The 22,095-nt window shown below is 35.1% G+C and overlaps 2 protein-coding genes across 3 annotated transcripts; one reads left to right on the top strand and one right to left on the bottom strand.

Moving 5' to 3' along the window:
* Positions 1-2,905: 2,905 nt before the first annotated feature.
* LOC107778309 (uncharacterized) lies at positions 2,906-12,277 on the top strand. Its single transcript, XM_016598535.2, has 11 exons — positions 2,906-3,524; positions 4,550-4,861; positions 4,942-5,050; positions 5,144-5,237; positions 6,764-6,851; positions 6,944-7,027; positions 9,707-9,800; positions 9,886-9,973; positions 10,151-10,256; positions 10,342-10,434; positions 11,394-12,277. The coding sequence occupies exons 1-11, from the start codon at positions 3,321-3,323 to the stop codon at positions 11,784-11,786; spliced, it is 1,665 nt and encodes a 554-aa protein (XP_016454021.2). The 5' UTR covers positions 2,906-3,320; the 3' UTR covers positions 11,787-12,277.
* A 1,100-nt stretch (positions 12,278-13,377) lies between these two features.
* Positions 13,378-18,014, bottom strand: LOC107778310 (uncharacterized). 2 transcript variants are annotated; one of them, XM_016598536.2, is made up of 8 exons: positions 17,738-18,014; positions 16,192-16,689; positions 15,435-15,609; positions 14,627-14,912; positions 14,401-14,473; positions 14,239-14,329; positions 14,051-14,130; positions 13,378-13,911 (listed from the first exon to the last, which is right to left on the bottom strand). In XM_016598536.2, the coding sequence occupies exons 1-8, from the start codon at positions 17,834-17,836 to the stop codon at positions 13,672-13,674; spliced, it is 1,542 nt and encodes a 513-aa protein (XP_016454022.1). In that variant the 5' UTR covers positions 17,837-18,014; the 3' UTR covers positions 13,378-13,671. The 2 variants fall into 2 exon arrangements, with proteins under 2 accessions (XP_016454022.1, XP_016454023.1); XM_016598537.2 differs by lacking the exon at positions 14,051-14,130 and having other exon boundaries at positions 13,688-13,911.
* Positions 18,015-22,095: the final 4,081 nt, after the last annotated feature.

Raw genomic sequence — 22,095 nt, 5'->3', positions numbered from 1 at the left:
TGTGCGAAAGAATCAACATCCGCGGTGTCCGGGATCACTGGATCTACACACGAAATGCAGGGTGTAGTATGAGTAAAACCAACTCAGTAAGTAACAATAACAAATAAAGAACTGAAAGTAGTGACGAGTTTCACAGCTAAGTCCAAATACAGTAATTTCCAACATGAAAAGGTAGGCATGCTTTCAAGTTCAACATTTAAAACTCCACGGTAATTTCATATCAAATTTGACTGAAACATAAATAATGTCTTTCAGAGTTTTTCCAAAACAGTGATAATGACAGCTGAAATGCATCAATAATGGAATCAATGCATCCTCTCAGAGTAACAGTCACCCAGTCCTCCCATACATTCCAACCTCACAATCACTCTTTCCTCACAGTCACTCATTCCTCACAGTCACTCATTCCTCACAATCACTCACTACTCGGCACTCGACACTCGGCACTCACACTCAGTAGGTACTTGCGCTCAATGGGGGTGTGTACAGACTCCGGAGGGGCTCCTTCAGTCCAAGCGCTATATCAAGCCAATCATGGCATATAACAATGAAACATGCTGCGGCGTGCACGCCCACACGCCCGTCACCTAGCATGTGTGTTACATCAAACCAATCACATAACATATAATCCGGGGTTTTATACTGTTACTTATCTCGAACAATGTAATTCTTTATTTTGCTATGCCTTCGCCTTGTGAATTGGCCTCCAAACGCCTCGAATCTAGCCACAAATAATTCAATTTAGTCAATAAAATTTATTGGAATTAATTCCATAAGAAAATGCTAATTTTTCAGCAAAATCCGAAATTTAGCTCAAAAATCACCCGTGGGGCCATGTCTCGGAACCCGACAAAAGTTACAAAATCCGAAAGCCCATTCAACCACGAGTCTAACCATACCAATTTTACTTAATTCCGACATCAACTCGACCCTCAAATCTCCAAATTAAACCAAGAAGGTTTTCTAAATTTTTCAACTTAATTCACCTATTTAATGATGGATTTAAAGGCATAATCATGAAAATTAACCAAAACTGGATAAGAATCACTTACCCCAAACACTCACGCAAGAATCTCTCTAAAAATCGCCTTCTACCGAGCTCCCAATTCGATTTTGTGTTATGAACTCGAAACCCCTATTTTGGAACTTTTAATTCCGCCCAGATATGCCTTTATCGCGAACGCGACCTCACCCTCGCGTTCGCGTAGAACAATCTGACTGCCCCTAAAATTAACCCTTCGCGAACGCGAAGCGAGTCTCGTGAACGCGAAGTTTTGTTGTCCCCTCACTTCGCGAACGCGACAACCCCTACGCGAAAGCGAAGGCCAAATGCACGGGGTCCCCAACTGCCTTCTCTCTTCTTCGCGAACGCGTCTGCCTACTCGCGTTCGCGATGCTTTCTCAGTCCAAACCTTCGTGTTCGCGTCCTCTCTTTCGCGAACGCGAAGAACAAAATTCTTCAGCCCACAGACATCCTTCGCGAATGCGAGACCCCTCTCGCGAACGCGTAAGAGGAAACCAGAAGAAAAACACCAGCAGTCTTTAGCCAACATGCTAAGTCCGAAAATGATCCGTTAACCACCCGAAACTTACCCGAGGCCCCGGGACCTTAACCAAACATACCATCAAGTCCCAAAACATCATACGAACTTAGTCGAGTCTTCAAATCATATCAAACAACGCTAAAACCACGAATCATACCCCAATTCAAGCCTAATGAATTTAAAATTTCTACAAATGATGCCGGAACTTATCAAATCACGTTCGATTGACCTCAAATTTTTCACACAAGTCATAAATGACATACAGACCTATTCCAATTTTCAGAATCAGATTTCGACCCCGATATCAAAAAGTCAACCCCCCGGTCAAACTTTCCAAAAATTTAACTTTCGCCATTTAAAGCCTAATTCTACTACGGACCTCCAAATAATTTTTCCGGATACGCTCCTAAGTCCAAAATCACCATACAGAGCTATTGGAATTATAAGAATTTAAATCCGAGGTCGTTTACACATAAGTCAACATCCGGTCAACTTTTCCAACTTAGATTTTCAATTATGAGACTAAGTGTCTCATTACACTCTGAAATTCTTCCGGACCTGAATCAACTAACCCGGTAAGTCATAAAACAACTGTAAAGCATAACTTGAACAGTAAATAGGAGAACATTGTTATAATACTCAAAACGACCGGTCGGATCATTACAATACACTCAACTACTTTTGAAGCAAAATTTAGGCATTTGATTATTGTGACAGAATTTAAAGTCTGGTCAAATTATATAGTGCAAATAATCCTGGTTTAGTGGGGCAAATTCTGTCCCCTGACTGCAGATTTTTATCACTATTTGCTTTGCAAGTTTCTAAAGGAAATTTATTTGTATTCTATATTCATATTAAATTATTTAATTATTATAATTAAAAATAATAAATTAAAACAACGATATATTTTAGTTAACTATACTTTTATTATAATAATATATGCATATGTGTCATGTATTCATTAGATTAGTATAGACTTACAACTTGTTTGAATAGTTCTTATACATTGTATTGTATAATATTGTTACTTTAAATACAAATTTATTTTGATTGTTACTTGAATTTTATTATATCGCATCGTTAAATTTATTGGTGCGTAACAATGAAAAAAGCCACTTTATCTAACGATCGAGTGTAGTTACGTTGTTATTTTATTTTTTCCTTTTATCTTATCCTTATTTTTAAAAAATAATTATATTGCGTACCTTACTTTTTGTTATTGTAATATTATAAGTTTATTTTTTATTTATATTTTTGATAGATGACATCATAAAATAATATCAGGTAACATAATCTGTTTAAATACTGTACACGTTAAACAAAAGGATACATTATAAAATGATCCAAACAAGTTGTAATATGATAAGTCTTTACCTTCCTAAGGCCAAGAGCCCAAATTAGACACTAACACATTCCTAGTGAATCTCAACACCCTCAAAACTCTCAAACAGACAGAAATATTAAAAGAAAAAAGTAGTAGCCGCAGCAGAAGAACGGGGCAAAGAAGAAGAAGAAGAATTAGCTGCAACACAAAACTCTGTCTCAACCTTATATATCCATCCATCCCCAAAAAAGTCAATCTCACCTTTCCCAAAACTTCATCACTCTACACACTTTGATCTAGAGAAGCAATTCACACCCAACAATACTGTTATAACAAAAAAAAAACCAATTGCTTAAATGATCTCATTATTACTTGTACAAACCACATATGTTGAATTGTAGATAAGAAAGAGCAAAAGTTTATTTTTTTGGATTGGTTAAGAATTTGCAAGAATGATGAATTCTGGGGTTAGTAGTAGTAATAATAATAATAATAATAATACAATGTCGTCTGCATCGGGGAACAATAACAACGCAGGACAATCACCTGGTTTGAAGACTTATTTTAAGACCCCAGAAGGAAGGTACAAGCTTCAGTATGAAAAGACACACCCTGCTGGCCTTCTTCATTATGCTCATGGCAAGACTGTTACTCAGGTATAACTATTAGCTCTTATGCTTTTGTGTTTTTTTTTTTTTTAAATTCTTGATTGTGGCTATTGATGTTAATTTCAATGTTATGTTTTGTAAGATGCTAAAGACTGGATTTTGAGCATGACCCACTTGGTAATATCCATGTTTTGAGCTTAGAATGGAAGGGGTTTGGCTAATATGGTTAGTTTCAACTTTAGTGGTTTGTAAGATGGTCAAGATTGGATTTTGGTCATGATGGTCAAGATTGGATTTTGGGCATGACCCACTTGGTAATATCCATGTTTTGAGCTGAGTATAGAAGGGGTTTGGCTAATATGGTTAATTTCAACTTTAGTGGTTTGTAAGATGGTCAAGATTGGATTTTGGCATGACCCACTTGATAATATCCATGTTTTGAGCTGAATATTGAAGGGGAGCCTTGGAGCAACGGTAAAGTTGTCTCCGTGTGAACTATATGTTACGAGTTCGAGCCGTAACCTATATACTTACATCTGGATAAGCTGCCTACATCGCACCCCCTTGTGGTGCGGCCCTTTCTTGGACCCTGCCTGCATGAACGCGGGATGCTTTGTGCACCATACTGCCTTTTTTTGGTGTGATGGTAAAGATTGGATTTTAGGGTTGACTCACTTGGTAATATCCATGTTTGAAGCTGAGTATAGAAGGGGTTTAGCTAATATGGTAAATATCAAATATTGAAGGTTCTACACCTCTACACCATCCTTTTCCAAAAAAGGGGAAAAAAAGGTTACTTTAGGTTTACTTGGCACCTGTATTTGTGCGTGTAGCAGGTTACACTGTGGATTAGTCAAGGCTGATATGCCGACATAGTCCTTTTCCAAAAAAAAAAGAAGGTTAATTTCAAGTTCAAGATACGTTCCCGGGGGTTTGAATAATTGAGTTTTACAGTAAATTTGTTTTGGTCTCATCTACCTTTTAACTCCGGGTCGAAAATCCATTTTCTGTCTGTTTACACGAAATCAAGGATCCACTAATGAGATAAAATGTAAAATAACTTTTATTTTCAGGTAACCCTTGCTCATCTCAAGGATAAGCCGATGCAGGCGCAGCCCCAATCATCATCAAGTTTTGGAGTGAGCAGTGGTGTTAGGTCAGCTGCAGCAAGGTTCTTAGGTGGAAATGGTAGTAAAACACTTAGTTTTGTTGGAGGAAATGGTGGAAGTAAGTCTATTAGTGGCATGAGTGGTAGGGTTGGATCATTTGGGGTGTCAAGTTCAAGTAATTCTGTTGGCAATTCGAATTTTGATGGCAAAGGAACCTATTTAGTGTTCAATGTTGGTGATGCAATTTTTATCAGTGACTTGAATTCTCGAGATAAGGTATGCTCGTCAACATATTTTGCTTTCTGAGATGATAGATTTCGTGATACAGATTATGAGAGTATTACTGTCCAGTACAGGATCCTGTAAAGTCTATACATTTCAGCAATTCAAACCCCGTTTGCCATGCATTTGATCCGGATGCAAAGGAAGGACATGACCTGCTCATTGGTTTAAATTCTGGAGATGGTAAATTTCCATGTATCAGTCTATGTGACATATAGTTTACAGCTTCTAGTAGGATTCTCTTTTGAACCACAATGTCTGTTGTCACACTTGCAGTTTATTCAGTATCCTTACGGCAACAACTACAAGATGTTGGGAAGAAGCTTATTGGGGTACAACATTACAACAAGGACGGTGCTGTTAACAACAGGCAAGGCTCTCAAATCAAACCCTTCAATTCTTGTCTTTATCTTGTCTTTGGGGAATAATGTTTATACACCTAGGCTTCCTTGACATCTTTTTTATTGAGTTTGAAATAGATGAATATTTAGTCAGACAAGCGTCATATATGTTTTTTGATGGCTAATACAACTTGTGTGTTCCCTAAAATTTTCTTTATAGTAGATAGCTTTCTCTTTTGATAAAGGTGGAATCTTGTGTTCTCTTTAACTAATCTTGCTGACTCTCTATAAATGGAAGCCGCATTTGCTGATTGGCATAATAGCATCATTTGAATTAAGTGCCATTGAGCTGGTTATTTCCCATTTATGGGGGTCATAAGTTAGATTTAAATTGGTAATCATAGTTGAGACATCCAGAAAATATGCTGCTTTTGCAATACATTTATTAAATGGCGTTTATGATTACTGAATATTCTTTAAGGCACTCCATCTCATATTTCAAAGTAACATTGTAAAAAAACAGTCAGTAACCTTAAAAGAATATTCCATTAGCTTATAAATGTACTTCTATCATTAATTATAGGTCGTCTTTTATGGACCATTAGAGATACTTTGACACCTCCTATGTACAAACTCGCCCCTCCCCTGGGTTGATGGAAGATAAGTAGATTAGTCTATGAAGTGTAAGGATGACAACAAAAATATGATTAGATTTATTTTTCAGTTTTTCACAACCGTCACGTAATCAAGAAGTTATTGAAGTTGACAAGTAAGCTTTTCTTTTTGAATAAATAAGAGGCACTATATATATAAGAAAGAGCATTAAGGAGATTGAAGATACCCAAAAAAAGGAGAAGATAGAAACAACTAAATAAGATATAAGGAACAAAGAAAAAGAAGAGAGGTAAGATCTTGAAGGCACCATCATTTAGACAAAGGAAATCTAGGAACAACAAAAAATCTTCAGCTCCTTCCATCAACTCTTCCTTGGTCAAAAGAGAAAATTAAATGAAGATAATAATTGTTACAGTAGCTGCACTAGTAGTTCAAAATATTATTTCATGCTGGTTAATTGAGGACAACTTGTAGTGATAATTTGGTGACATGGGAAATACTGTTATAGCATACAAACATTTATGTTCCACGCATGCCTTTTTCAATGCATCCTTCATCAAGGATTCTTTAAGAAGATATTTAATACTTTTTGACATTGTAGACTCCACCACTCAAAACCCCTACCCAGGAGGCATACAATGGGCCTTTCTCACTTTGCCCCTTTGGTGGCTTAAACCCCCAACCTTATTATTAGAATTCGAGGCTTTTTACCAATTACCACTAGGCTACCCCTCCCTTTTCACAAAAGATCCATACTTCATTTAGTGTTTGTTGTGTTCATTACTTGTTGAATATTTTACAATTAGTTTCCTGCAATGTCTGGCCATGCTAGTACTGTAACTCTGTAAGTGTGATAGTTACATATAAAACAAAAAGGTTTATACCAAGAAGAGAATGATTTATTTGCCAATTTAACAATTTCCTTTGCCTCCAACACCAGTCGTTGTACTAGTGTCGCATGGGTGCCTAACAGTGATGGCACTTTTGTTGTTTCTCATGCGGATGGAAACTTTTATGTCTACGATAAGGTAAATATGGTGTCTTACTAATTTCCGATGTTAATGATTTTCATATTTCCAACTTCTGTTAGACCAGTGTGCAATTTGTTTTTGTTTCGCAGAGCAAAGATGGTTCTGCTGATCCTTCATTTCCAGTCATCAAGGATCAAACTCAATTGTCTGTTTCCCATGCACGCTATAGTAAGGTATTGTGCTTATGGACATAGTATTTTTCTGCAGTAATTTGTTGTCTCCAACAATTGTCAATTTCGTTGTTTATCTTTTTACATCGAGAGATCAACCTCACCTCTCAATCTCGAATTATTTGGGGTAATCTGTATGGATTTGTGTTCCATACCATGGTATTTTGGTTCGTTTAATTTTTATACTAAATAATTTGACTTGTAAAGCATATTAGAGGTTCTCTAAATCTCACACTTAACCCTATGCGGATGTACAAGTCTTTAGCAGAATAAGAATAAAAAGACACTACAGTATACTTGATGCAAGTATAACACAATAATGAAGCCTTAAATCTCAGCTAGTTGCTATAGCCTATATGGATCACTTTTTTCCATTTCGTCATGTTTTTGGATAAATAAGAATTGCTTTGGTAAGGTTGTAGGTATACCAAGATAACTTCCATTCATGTATTTTACATCACTTTATTCATCTTTTATCAAAAAATAAACGAATAGTGGTCTATTTAGGACATGACTAAACCATCTCAAGTTATCTCTCATTTTACCCTTTATTGTGTGTTCCTTGCACTCTCTCAGTCTAGTATGATCATTTCTAATCTTGTAAAAGAATCTTGTGCAATCTGATAATACCTACATTTAGCTCATATATCTAATGGTTGTCACACTTTACTAGTAATATTTTATTGCCTTTTTTTAAAGGTTCCTTTCAAATCCTTTTAATTAGAATAATTATCAAAAAGCACATGCATATTAAGTTGCTCCGACACGGTAGTTTAGGTGCTGCACCCGTGTCGACACGATACTAGTATGGGTGTGGGTAAGGGAACCGTATCGGATTTGGTCAAACAATTTTAGGTACTTTGACAATTTTGGATACAATTTGATTCCCAAAATCAGAACTGCAACTAGGGTAAATTTGAAGAAAATAGCATATTTTATCTAGAAAATTAATCCTTTACTTTTCTACAACTTGAGAATAAAAAAGAAATCTGCACCTTACAAGCTATACATAAATATTCCACAAAATTTCTGATAATTTAGAGATTTTTTTATTTTTTTATTTTTTTATTTTTTTGAATCCGTACTAGGAGTCGTATCCTCGATTCTTAGAATTTACATCTTTGATTAGGTAAAGAGGGACGTAACGCGAGAATCCCCTTTGTTGTCATCGATCATGTCAAATTAGATGATGTTGCAAAGCAGTTTATAGAGCCAGCAAATATGGCAAATTAGATGATGTTGGTCCTGTGATATTTAATCATGAGCCAATTACCTCTTTCTCAAGGCATAGGCACATTGACTCCTTACTAGTAGCTTCATTACTTCTTTTGAGCCTATTCTAAGCAAATACAATCTTTCATTGATGAGGTTTACAACTTCTTTGGATGGTTGTTATCCATCATTTTATAGTGTATCATATTGTATTGTATTTTACTGTATTGTTCTATGAGTACAACATTTGGATGGATTGTATCGTTTGGATGTGGTTTAGTAAGATCTTTGTTGTTTGGTTTGATTGTAACATATTGTACAACAACTGATGGGTTTACGAAAATGCCTTTAACTGCTATAAATATTAGATTTACGAAGAATTACTCATAAATTAATTTAAGACAGCTTCTTTCCCTAATTTATCACCAATTATGCTTTGTAGACATATTACGTTATTAAATTCATCCAACTCCTAATGAAATTAAACAAAGACAAGATAATAATATAAACAACAATAATAAATACACAACTTTTATTTGGAACATAAATAATGTTTAATAACAGCATTCATTCATATAATTCATAACATAAAATGCATAATGTAACATTTTCTGGAAACATTTTCCATAAAATCTTCATTTGAGCGAGTTGCTCAGCAGCCAATAGTAAATTTGAGCTTGTTTCCTCAATTTTCTAGTTCCATAAGTCTACCCGTATATATATATATATATATATATATATATATATATATATATATATATATATATAAAATCAGTTCATACTATCATATAGAGTAAGACCTTCATATTTGCTTTCTTTTAGCAGATAAAAGTTACCACATGGATTCATAAAAAGACAAAACTAATAAACATTGATAAGTATCATCACACGAAGTAAAAAGAAAATAAATCATGACACAAGTACACAATGATTTCACAGTAACCTATGGTCTCAAATTGGACAATGCTACTGACGTAGGAAAAGACAGCTGCAAAACCACGAAGAAAAATAGATTATATGATAGAGTTAATAAAAAAGTGTAAAAGGTAAAATATAATTATTGAATAATAATTAAGGATAGAATGGTAAAATAAAATAAGGTAACGATGGAAACACATCAAATCGGTTGTTACATAAAATATTTTATGAGTAATTGTTGATAAATCTAATATTTACAGCAATTAAGATCATTTTGGTAAACTTTCAGTTATTTTACAATATAATATACCTAAACCAAACAATAAAGATGTTATTCAACCATATCAAACGACACAATCTATCCAAGCGTTGTATTCACAAAACGACACACTACATTATGAGACGATAGATAACAACTTTTGGCTACATTGACCTCTGCTGCAGTAGAATATTTGACTATTCCGATCTGCAGTCTGTGAGTAGCAATTTAAGTTATTCCTTTCACCTTTTATCATTTGACTTTATAGTTCTTTCTTTAATTTCCTTGTGCAGAATCCTATAGCTAGATGGCATATATGTCAAGGTTCAATCAATAGCGTTGCTATCTCAAATGATGGGGCATATATTGCAACTGTTGGGAGGGATGGTATTTTCTTCATCTAATGACTTCTGGATCTTTATTTTTGTCCTTTTCATTGTTAACTCGGCTGATAATGGCTAATTAAATACAGGTTATCTGCGAGTATTTGACTACAAAAACGAACAGCTTATATGTGGTGGGAAAAGCTACTATGGTGCTCTATTATGTTGTGCTTGGAGGTGAGTGCGTGTGGTGTTTTAGATACAAGGTATATCTGTGTCTTGAAGTTGCTTTTGCCTTCTCATTTAAACTTAGGATCCTTCCCCTTAGTATACATTTTCTTTTTTCCCTCCAAATATGTTGTTATCAATGTTTTGAGTAGAGAAACATTTTACTGAGAGTGCATGTACTGACAGTATGGACGGGAAATACATTTTAACTGGTGGAGAAGATGACCTAGTTCAGGTTTGGAGCGTGGAGGAACGTAAAGTAGTTGCATGGGGTGAGGGACACAACTCTTGGGTGAGTTTGTAGCAGATTAGTATGATTTACCTTTTCTTCTCTGTGATATTCAAGTCTTCCTTATTGTCTTGATTCGTGTCCATAGGTAAGCGGAGTGGCTTTTGATTCATATTGGACAGCACCAAATTCAGATGGCACGGATGAAAATGTTGTCTACCGATTTGGTTCTGTTGGTCAGGTATTGTTCAAATGAAGCACTAAAACTATTTTTTTTTTTGGGATAGGAAAAATAAATTTAAGATGAGGTCCCACCGGGAGTCGAACCCACGTCTCATGAAGCAATATTACTGTTTGAATTACTATTAAAACTAGGATCTTATGTGCCTATTCAAGATGAACACTTTATCCGAGTTGAAGCTTATATTCTTCTCTTGCTCAACAAAGGAAATGAAATCAAAACTTATCTTCTTTTTTTCCTTCTTAACCAAACATTACTTTGTAGTTTTGGGGTGAAATCCAAATATCCAGCATCTTTACCGGTGCATTTCATTTGTGATATGTAGTTTTTGTACTACTTACTTCCTCAAATCTCTCCATCTTTAATCGTATTACTTACATTGGTACTAACATGTTTATCTATCTTTTTAATCTTTATATGTATCTTCAAAAAATTTGTAAATAATTTTCTTGTAATCGTAATTTGTTATTTCGAGGATATTTGTAAAAATTATATATTTTTAGAATATGTTTTGACTTGTATCGTGAAATTTGTATTTCCTTGCTGGTAGCGGGTTGGAGCTAATCTCCACAAGGAACCTCCTAAGCGGAGGATTTTCTCTTCTTTAACATGCTTATCCGATAGTTGAGCCTAGTATGAATTGAACATACTTCTGTTATGGATAAAAGTTTTCCAGATCAGTTGGCAAATAGCCAACGTTCTACTTGGTTTGAATTACTCAGCAGTTAAGATGAAGCAGAATGAAAATCTGGTTCCAAATTATTTTTTACTGTAGGTGAAAACCAGTCAGAGCAATGTTGGAGTTTGAGTCCTACTTTCATGTGCATAGCAATTTGCAAAAAGTCAAACTTCCAATATCATGAAAGATATTATTATTAATTGCTCTACGATCTCTTGCAGGTTTTACCTACTTGATATCTCCTAGTTTGACTGTCTACAACCTTGATATATTTTTGCAGGACACACAATTACTTCTATGGGATCTTGAAATGGATGAAATTGTAGTACCAATGCGCCGTCCTCCTGGTGGATCTCCAACTTTCAGCACCGGGAGTCAATCGTCACATTGGGATAATGCTTGCCCCGTTGGTACTTTGCAACCTGCTCCAAGCATGCGAGATATTCCAAAAATATCACCCCTGGTTACTCATCGCGTTCATACTGAACCACTCTCTAGTTTAATATTTACTCATGAATCAGTCCTTACTGTCTGTCGGGAGGGGCACATTAAGATTTGGATGAGACCAGGCTTTGGTGAAAGCCCATCAAGCAACTCGGATTCTTTATTGAGTACTAGTCTGAAGGAGAAGCAATCGATATTGGGGAAGGTTGTTACTTCAAATTACAAGTAATGACATAAATATTATTATGTTGGAGTGCAAAAATGGAGAACGCAGTAAATGGAGGTCTTTTACATACTGACATTCACTGCTCTTCAGTTACGTTTGCTCGATGCTGATAAGCGTATGATATGAGGTTGTGCGGTGAGATTAACTGACCAATTGTATAGGGAACAATGAATTTGCTGCAGGGAGCAAGATGAGGTTGGAAGAAGGGTGCACACCTCGCGTGTAAGTATGAAATGTTAAGAGAATATTTAAACTGATAGGCTGAAATAATTATCTGACATCTTTTGAGATGTGCACCCTCCCAGAACTCCCTAACCCCTCCTTTTTTTCCCTTTTGTTCTTTTCATTTTTTTCTCTTTTCTTTTTTAGCCAATTTTGCATAGAAACTACTGGTTGACATTTGATTTGTATTGGAATACCTCATGTTTTGCCCTGTCCAACATTTTGGCTGTGGTTTTATGGGGTTGACAAGCTTATTAATGCACTTTTACATGGAATTTTTCTTGTGCAAGGTAAGTTAGTCGGGCGAAACTACAAATGGTAACAGTCTGAGGTTAATGTAGCCTGATCTTCTAAAAGTTGAACTGGATTTTGGTGAGAAATCTTTGTTTTTAGAGAAGTTTAAACTTTCAAAAGTGATTTATCGTTTCTTTCATCATTCATTGTAAAGACTTTTGAAACTTGGATCTAAAAGTGACTTTGCTGAAGTTCAATTATACTTTTGAAAGTCTGAGTTTGTGCAAATGGAAGGAGCATCAAACATGCAGATAATATTTACTTGATGTAAAAGTAAGCAATGTTGCAGATTTGTGCTTTTTGTTATGAATTACTTGTGATTTATAGTTCTGACTCTGAGTTACAAAGTTGTGGCATTTCAAACCTTGGCCAGTTGGCCGTACTAACCAATTGACATATAACAAATCTACTTGGTTGCAGGTTCTTCAGTCTTAAACTAATAATGATACAGCAGAACCAACCAATTGACATATGATAAATATTCTAGGGGAAAATGACACTGTATCTTTCAAAATAATTTCCGAAAAAATGTATTTTTTTCTGTATATATTTGCATTTCTGTATGTTATATATAAAAAATATACAAATTTTATACTTTTTTGCGGCTATCGAATATAAATAGTTTCCGCGTGATCTTTGCCCATAAATCTACATGGTGAAAACTGAAAGCTCTCATTATAGTCATTGAGCCCTTTTCTTTTCACTATATTTTGATTTTTAAAGGAATAACACCTTTGCGTTAACAGGCAACGGCGTACTGTGACTTGATAGAAAAACAAACTAAGACATTTAAATGTCAGGTTGCGATCTGTGGGTTAGGACAAAGTTACAGGTCCAAACCTTGTCGGCTGTCGCAGATAAAAAGCCTAGTATTTAAGTGGAGAAAGGTAAAAGGACATACCCATTACCCATCGAGCTTCAAATCGTGCACTACTGACCTTCGGAGATTTCTTGATGATCAAAATAAAGATTATATTTTAAATACTCTATTACATGGGGAGGAGAAGAGGGCTAGTTAGGATCCAAGTCACCTATATTGTGTGGGAGATTCCCACAAATACCAGTAAACTGTAACATGTGAACAAAGATGTGCCAAGCAATTGAATAGAAAAAGTAACAGGAAAGATACAAGATTACATTTTTTTAACAGAAAAAGGAAAGGAGAAAATCAATCTTGGTTACATTCTGATATTTACATTATTTCAGTTTCCCTTTGAAGCACTTCCTATCTGCTGGAACAATGAACCAGCCGTGTAACTCAAAACTTTACAGTTGTGACTTGCAACGGCTAGCTATACACTCCAATGATTTTCTTACCCGAGACGGAAAATGTTTTAATCTTGAATATAAGTAGACTATGTGTTCCTCGCGTTCAGCTTCCATGCGCAGCTCCAGAAGTACCAGCTTCAGCTCCATGCATTTGGCTTTCCACGTGGGGCGTCGGACTAACTTCAGATGATTGATTTGGACGCGCCCCTTCCTGAGATTCACGATGCGAATTCCATCTCCTCTTCAATTTCAAAAGCTCAAGAAGGACAGAAGTCCCACACATTGTACCCCCAAAACCCGCAAAGGTGGCAAGAAGAATCGATAAAACTGCTTGCACTCGAAGCTACAATTCCGAGCAAAAGATAAAAAGCTTTTAGTATTAGGTGGAGCCCAAGGCAATTCAAGAGAATTACATAATCTTTTTTCTTTCCAGTTGGCCATGTGTTAGGTTTTTTGTTTATTTGAGCTGAAGCACTACTCACCACTGAGTAGAAAACATGAGCAAACAGAACCACCAAGCCAAACTGAATGACAGCATAAATCCAAGCATATCGTCTTATTACTGAACACGTAAAGCATGTAGTTTGTATGTTATATTACCATATTATTGTAATCCAACACTGTCAAATTTGAAAGAAGCTAGTGAACATAGGGAGTTTAGTTCATGTACCCATAGTTGTCGATGTCATGGAAGCAAGGAGACCCAATATGCATGAAAAGGGCAGAGATATAGCAATGGCGCCCGATCCCATTCTGGTAACCTGTAAACAAGAAACTATTTAGGACCCTTTTCTGGAGTAGGATAATATATTACTGTATAATCTTTACTTACCAAAAGCTGCTCCAGAAAACAAAAGTAGGCGAGCATGCTGACGATGACAAGAACAGGAACATCTTGCCAAACCCTGTAAGCAGTTTGCACAGCTCAAGTAAAATACCATGTAATTCAACTTAAAAACTTTTTTTTACAGGTACGATGTAATTCAACTTAAACAATTTCATCATAAGAAATGATACAGAGCAACAAAAGAAAGGGAAAGGCAAGTTCATGTGTATACCTGTATCGTCCAGCTTCAGCTTGAGCTCCATTTCCTCCACGATTAGTACTTTGAATCCGCAAAAGAGTGACAGGTAAGTTCCGAACCTCTTCATTGCAGACATCACAGATCTTGTTGCCTTTTATGCTAAACCATTTTATAGCACATTCTTGATGAGCTAAGGCTAGTTCACCTTTACAGCTACATTCCATCTTCAGAGTTTCCGAACCCTCCCCAAGTTCAATGAAGCAGATTCTGCAGACAGCATCTTCTTGAGTGATGTCTTCACCAATATTAGCATTTCCATCTGAAACCATAACACTAAGAAAGGTGTAGGTTAGTTATCCTAGGTGAGTCGAATAGAAGGTTCAAGCTGTAAATGCAATGCTGCATAAGAATACTGTCATCTAGATTTAAAGAATATTCTTTCTCCAAATATAGGTTAAGTACAGCTTCTTACAGCTACCAGATTTTAAACAATGATTATATGGATTATAAACGCTATAACTCAACTTCCAACAACTCTTATCCACAAAAATTGCTGTCTATCAGAAATTGGCGAGTACATATTCCTATACGCAGATGATCACCGAGCGGCCAAAATTTTATAAATCGCAATCTGTAGTATGAAATCCTAGTTAGTATGGCCTCCTAATATAAGTTGAGACAGCACTCCATTATATTCGTATGCAGCTGCTCCTTATTAGAATTATAGCTTCAGACAAAAAAATAAAGCACGAATGATGTAACTAACAGAGAATCACAGGTTTGCAGAACCAAGCCCTTATTATACGACAATGCATCAAACATGATTATAGACATAAATTACCTGCGCTAAGAGTTGAAGTCGCATTTAATGATGAAGCATCATGTCTTGGCACGTGAGGAGTAGAGGGGACTACACGATAGATGCTCCCTATGTAATCCATCTGTTTTATGCTCCCATCTTTGATTAGTGTTGGCACTGAATGTGAGCGGGGTATGGGATGTCTAGCTCCTGCTTTCTAGAAGATGGTGAATTCATAAGATTTTAGTAGAGAAAATGAATTGTCCAGAGTGAATAGAGAGCAAAAGAAATCTTGAAGGGTTATGTGAAATTACAAAGACCTTAATTTAACAAAACCTTTATATTTATGCCAACAAACCAATAAGAAGATCCATGATCAGTATATACATCTAGGACTCTAGGTAAATGAATTAAGACTTTGGAGTACTGTCATTGGAGAACAATAATTATGCTTGTCTTTTGACTACACTCATCTTTCTTTTTTCTTTTTCTTTTTAATAATTGTGGTGTCCGGGCCAGCTTATGCGCACCTCGACTAATTCCACGGGATACCTGCCACCTCCCACCAGCAACAGGTACTAGGTAACTCTATCTATCATGGTTTGGATAGATGGGAAAAAATCACCTAGTGGTTTTTGTCTCCGCTGGGATTTGAACCTGAGACCTCATGGTTCAGACCCACTTCATTGACCACTAGGCCACACTCTTGGGTGCACACTCATCTTTCATTACCCAATGTAACATACTCTCACTGAGAATTTTACATATAAGAAGACGGGCAACAAAGATAAGAACTTACAACTGAATCGAGTGCTGCATTTCCGTAGCCACCATGTGTTGATTCAGGATTAGAGTGTTCAATTGGAGTTATAGGCAACGATGAAGTTCTTTTCATCTTTGGAGTGAAAATCCTTTTAACAGATAGAGTCCTGAAAATCGAAGTCCTATCCTGAGTTTGCGAAGAGGCTCCAAGAGCTAACATTGCAGCCTTTTCAATATCAGTCGTTCTATTCCGAAATTTGAAACTTAATTTAGGGAGGAGAGATTTGATTGACGATTTAGCCCTCGATAACGAGGGACCTGGAGATCCGTTTACTTTAACATGGCTCGGGCTTGGTAATGGGGAAAAATTCACTCTTTTCGGAGTTTGAGTTGGCGACGGGGACAACATATTTATTCTCACGAAATCCTCTATTGGTCCATCAACGGTTCTTTCTGGTACTTCCAGAAGTAGATTTTGCTGTCTTTGCCGTTCGCAGAGTTGTAGTTCCTGTACTATTTCACTTGATTCACCAACCTAAAAGATATGAGAACCACAATACAAGAGTTACTACTCAATTTCTTGCCTCTCATCATACAAACATTAACTGTACCAAAATGCAATAAAACAAAAGATATAATCTTGAAACACTTCTCTGATACAAAGATTCAGCATGCGGCACTGGTAACAAGAATTAGCTCCAAGAATGATGTTGAAGCAAAGATAAACAATTCATGCCAAAAATAATATACAAACTAGTAGGTGATCAAGAACCAAATAAAACCAGCTCAGAAATTCCTTGTACAATCCTAAACATCCAAAATCTTTTGGAGTATAAGTTCTATGAACATATGGTGTAAACAATATTTACAACATCATGTAACTTTAAAGTCAACTGCAAGCAATTCTCCATACAACAACAACAACAATAATAAACCAAGTGAAATACTACAAGTGGGGTCTGGGGAGGGCAGTGTGTACACGGACCTTGCCCCTACCCTGGGGAGGTAGAGAAGTCCGAATGACCCTCGGCTCGAGAGGAAGACAAGTAATTCTCTATACAAACATTAATTGATATCTTGAAAAAGGGAATCAATCTTCTATAAAAGGTCAAAATACACCGATAGTGTACAAAGTTGTTTACCCCGTCATTGCAAAATAAACAGGGCAGCCCAGTGCATGAAGCATCGCGCATAACATTATCAATGCACATAACTTAAATCATTTTGCCCTTGGAGATATTTTTAAGAATACAAACAAAATTTTGCAAAAGAAAAACAATCCAAGAAAATCATAATTCAGCCTGGAAAAAGAGGAAATTGAGTGATATCCAAGCGAAAAAAAATCTCTTTTAGAAGGGAATTCAAAATTCCAACACAAAAATGTTATACAAACAAGAAAAAGGATATGAATTAAGATATAGAAACCCAACAAAAGAATTTCTCAGAAAAAAAAAAAGCCATAGCTCAAAGAAATAAATGGGTAAAAGCAGAAATATGAAACAGACAAACAAAACCCATATCCAGTATCCCTTGTAAGTGTTTTACAGCAAAATATAACAAGAAAAGAGAAAGATAAAAGTTACCTTTACAAGAGGAAGAGGAGGATCAAGTCTGCTGTTCATGTTGTTAGTACAATTATTATCATCCTCTTCAGCTAATGATCTCTTGTTACTAGTTTCCATTAAATGTAACAATTCTCAAGGAAACAAACGAAAAAAAGGAAGTAAAACCCTAAAGAAAATATTGGGAACTGAATCACTGAAAGTAAAGAAGAGTGGCTAATGAACAAAGTTACAAGCTTTGAGAGAGAAAAAGAGATTCAAGAAAGTAATGGGGAGCACTCACTATACCATAAGGGGCAGTTGGGTTTGATTAATTATACGGGATTAGTTATCCCTAAATTATTTTTTTTTTTTGTAGGAATAAAAATAATACCATAATTTCAGAATAAATAATATCATATTAGTTATACTATAATTTTATCCCAATTAAATATGGAATAAACTCATCTCAAATATAATTTTAAAATTAATTATTTCTTATCTCTCGTACCAAACAAGTCCTAATTTGTTATTATTAGTATTAGAGTTTATGTCAAAAGAAAAAAACAAGAGGTCTTTTGTCAAAAATTGTACTCCCTCCGTTTCACTTTGTTTTGCATAATTCAAAGTACGAAGGTTAAAGTATTTAATTCAGACATAAATTCATCAAATTTTCAAAATAAAATTTGCATATTTAGAAATTATTTAAAAGGTATTATAAGTCAATTTTTAGAAATAAATTTATATGTTTGAAAACTATATAAAAAATATTATAATTTAAAGTAATTAATAATTTCAAATATTTTAAAAAATATTTAAGAAAAGCGTGGTAAGAAAAATATATTTATCTCTCCAAATAGTAAATGTGCCAAACAAAGGAATATGTATTCTTTTTTTCTTTTTTTGAATAATAGTGTCGGGGTCAATATGTATGCACCTCAACTAATTTATATGAGTGGTATAATAAAAGTCAGAGACAAAAATGTTGGGCAAATTTAAAGATAAAATAGACTAACATTGAAAAAACAAATAGGCTAACATTGAAAATTGTAGTAGTTGAATTTGAACCTAAAATATACTACTACTATTTTGTTGTTATGTTATGTCTCAATCGCTAAGTCATCTCTTAATAACAATTTTTATGTATATGGAAGTCTTATCCAATAAAATTACTTAATGGGAACGTTTTTCTTAATATATCTAATAGGTTACAGGTCTATATCAAGTTCTTGTTAAACATTAATGTTGGTTCTGATTAGGTGTGATATGAAGTGTTTATTTACACATATTTTAGATATTTAATTAAATTGAAAGAGAATTTAAAGTCCTCATTTCTTTTGTTTGTGCAATGTTAGCGAAAACCCCATGAAATTAAAAGTTTTATGTTGTTTCATTTTATTCTTCTTCTTTTTTGGTTTATTTATTGAGGTATGGTTATGGTTAGCATGTAAAATATAGTTAAAGAGGTATAGAAAAGAGTAGGACATTATGGGTGTGTTTGGTACGAAAAAAAAAAATTTCCGAAAAATATTTTTTAATTTTTCCATGTTTAGTTGGTTTAAATATTTTGGAAAATATTTTTTTTATGAACTAATTGGAGGAAAATATTTTCCTTATCAAGAGAATGGGAAAACATTTTCCAAAACTACTTCTCAACCTTCTCACCCTATTCCCCACCCTCACTAACCGATCACACACCCCACACACTAATCTAACCCCACGCCATGCCTACCCACTCCCCCTCTCCAAAATCACCACCCACCCTACTACCCCCTCCCACAATTATTTTTTTTACTTTTTTTTTTTGTAATTTTAAATTTCTATTTTTTCGTTTTTCTGCACCACTCACCCCCACCCCGACAGCCCACCCCCATTGCCCCTACCCCGCACAAAAAAATAATTTTTAAATTTCTGTTTTTTCTTTTTTCTGCACTGCCCCCACCCCGCACAAAAAAAAGTTTATTTTTTACCTTTTTTTGTAATTTCAAATTTCTATTTTTTTCGTTTTTCTGCAACCCCCCCTCCCCTGAAAAAATACCCCCCCAAAAAAAAAACTATTTTTTTATATTTTCAATTTTAGTTTTTTTATCTTTCGGTTTACAGGTTCGAAATTTTACAAGTTTCAAAGTTATGAGTTCGGAGGTTTATGTGTTTGGAAGTTTACGGGTTTAGAAATTATAAAGTTTACGGGTTCGAAATTTTGCGGTTTCGAAAGTTTAGCGGTTCAGAAGCTTATGAAATTTGTGGGTTCGGAAGGTTATTGGTTCGAAAGTTGATGGCTTCATGTTTATTGTATCTAAATTATTTATGAATACTTTTGAGAAGTCATTTTCCTTAATTTGCGTACCAAACACAGGAAAATGAATAATATTACGGAAAATATTTTCTGTTATACCAAACACACCCTATATATAGAGTTGAATTCCACGTCTAAGCTCCTGATTGGACACAGATTTTGCTTCCTGATTGGACCTAGATTTTGCTTACTTTTTTCAAAAAAATTAAAAACATTATTTTTCATAAAACTTGATTAGTCGTTGAAAAAATTTCAAGTTCCAAAAACTGGTTTAAGGCAGTTTTTGAGTGAAAATTTTCTTCCATTCATAAGACTATCAACTTTTTTCCAACTAAAATGCATGTACAAACACAACTTCAACTTCCAAAAATTATTTTTCCCACAACTTCAAAAACTTCTTTTTTTCAATTGTAATCAAATATATATCCAAACGATAGCTAAATTATATGGAGCAGAGTTATTGTAACACTCCGAAAAGTTGGACTAGGTGTGGACATGTTAAATGAGTATTAATGTGATATTTTAGACATGTGAATACGATTCGATAAAATCGACTAAGTTTATGGAAGATCAGTCTTATATCAGGATTTCGTGAAAATCTGTTGAGAATTTGGGAAAACTTAAAACATGAAAGTTGTAGAACTTTGAAATAGATTTCCAATGATACATTGTGGAGCCCGGACGGATTTTTGAGGAAAACGTTATGTGCGTTTTACTGGACAATGCGCAGTATGCGCGCCAGATGGTCCCGTGCACGGCCACACACTTGTGGCAGTGTCACTGCCTCTGATGCGCGTTCAGGTGTGCGGTTGGTCCTTCAGTTGCGTGGGGGCGCACTTGGGAAGTCATTTTATAAGCCCTACCTCGTCTCCCACACCCCCAAAACTTGCTCTAGAAAGGGAAGCTCTCAAGAACCTAACTCCTCAAAGGTCCCTCCACTATCCAAGGTAAGTTCTAATGGTGATTCTAAGTTAATTTGAATTCTCCAAAACTTTATTAATATAGGTAAACCCTTCAAATCATTAGAAGATATTCGATTGAGACATCAGTTTTGAGAGACGAAACCCTAAAACTCGAATTCAAGAGGATTGAACGTAAAAAGGGTAATATCTTCACCCTCTACTTGATTATAGTATTGGATTAATGATTATAGACTCTAGTTCATGAGATATGAGTTGATGGATTTGATAGAAAAGCATGAACGACTATATGTTTTGGTTGTTGATTGTTGATTATTGGTTAAGGGTGTTGTTTATCATATGGGTAAAGAAAAATAATATTGATTATAAGAAATTTGAGATTTTAGAATTTATCTAGGAGCAAAAGAATGGGTTGTTGGGTGTATAAACACCATTAATGAGGGCTATGAGACTTTATGCCCATAAAATATTTGATGAAATGTCTAAGTGACCAAAACATGAGTATGATTGCTAATATGGAATCCCTTTGACTTGTATTGCCATAGGTTAAAGTTGAAATGGTTGGCAATTGTTGTATTATGCTCAATATCAGGAAGTTAAGGTATGTGAGACTAATTCTCTATATTCGAGAATGTTTATGATTCTCCCTACACTGCATTTCTTTTACGACGTTACTAATTGTCTTAGAAATATAGTTAAGCCTAGTTCCTTGAATAGTTGCAGAACTTCTATTCTCTAGCTTCATAACTCGTTCATGACTTACATTCTGAATGTTGTGAGCTCAGTGCGTAATCAATATAGACTTGGGTTTGATGCCCATGTGTCTCAGTCTAGATTACTCAGCATGTCATAAACAATTGAAGTTTCAGTTTTCATAATTAGTTCAAGAATACATGTCTCAGCCTAGTCCTATTCAGTATTCCAGTATCATGTAACTCAATATGATTCAGTATTTCAGCATCACATATTGCAGTATGATTCTCAGTTCCTGAATTTAAATCCTTGAATGTTGAGCATATGTATTTGGGCTTGAGGTCATAGTTTATTCTGGGGTTTTTGCATCTATACCCGGTTTTGGGGTCACAATTGAACCTATACCCACTTTGCAAAAATATTTGCAGGCGTATCCACCTTACGATCAACTTCAGACTTATCGGGTCTGAAGTTAAAAAAAAATTAGTTTG

The sequence above is a fragment of the Nicotiana tabacum genome, chromosome 2, assembly GCF_000715075.1.
Source record: "Nicotiana tabacum cultivar K326 chromosome 2, ASM71507v2, whole genome shotgun sequence".
Classification (NCBI taxonomy): domain Eukaryota; kingdom Viridiplantae; phylum Streptophyta; class Magnoliopsida; order Solanales; family Solanaceae; genus Nicotiana; species Nicotiana tabacum.
Note: the sequence above shows the minus strand (reverse complement) of the source record. Positions and strands in the feature narration are given on the sequence as shown.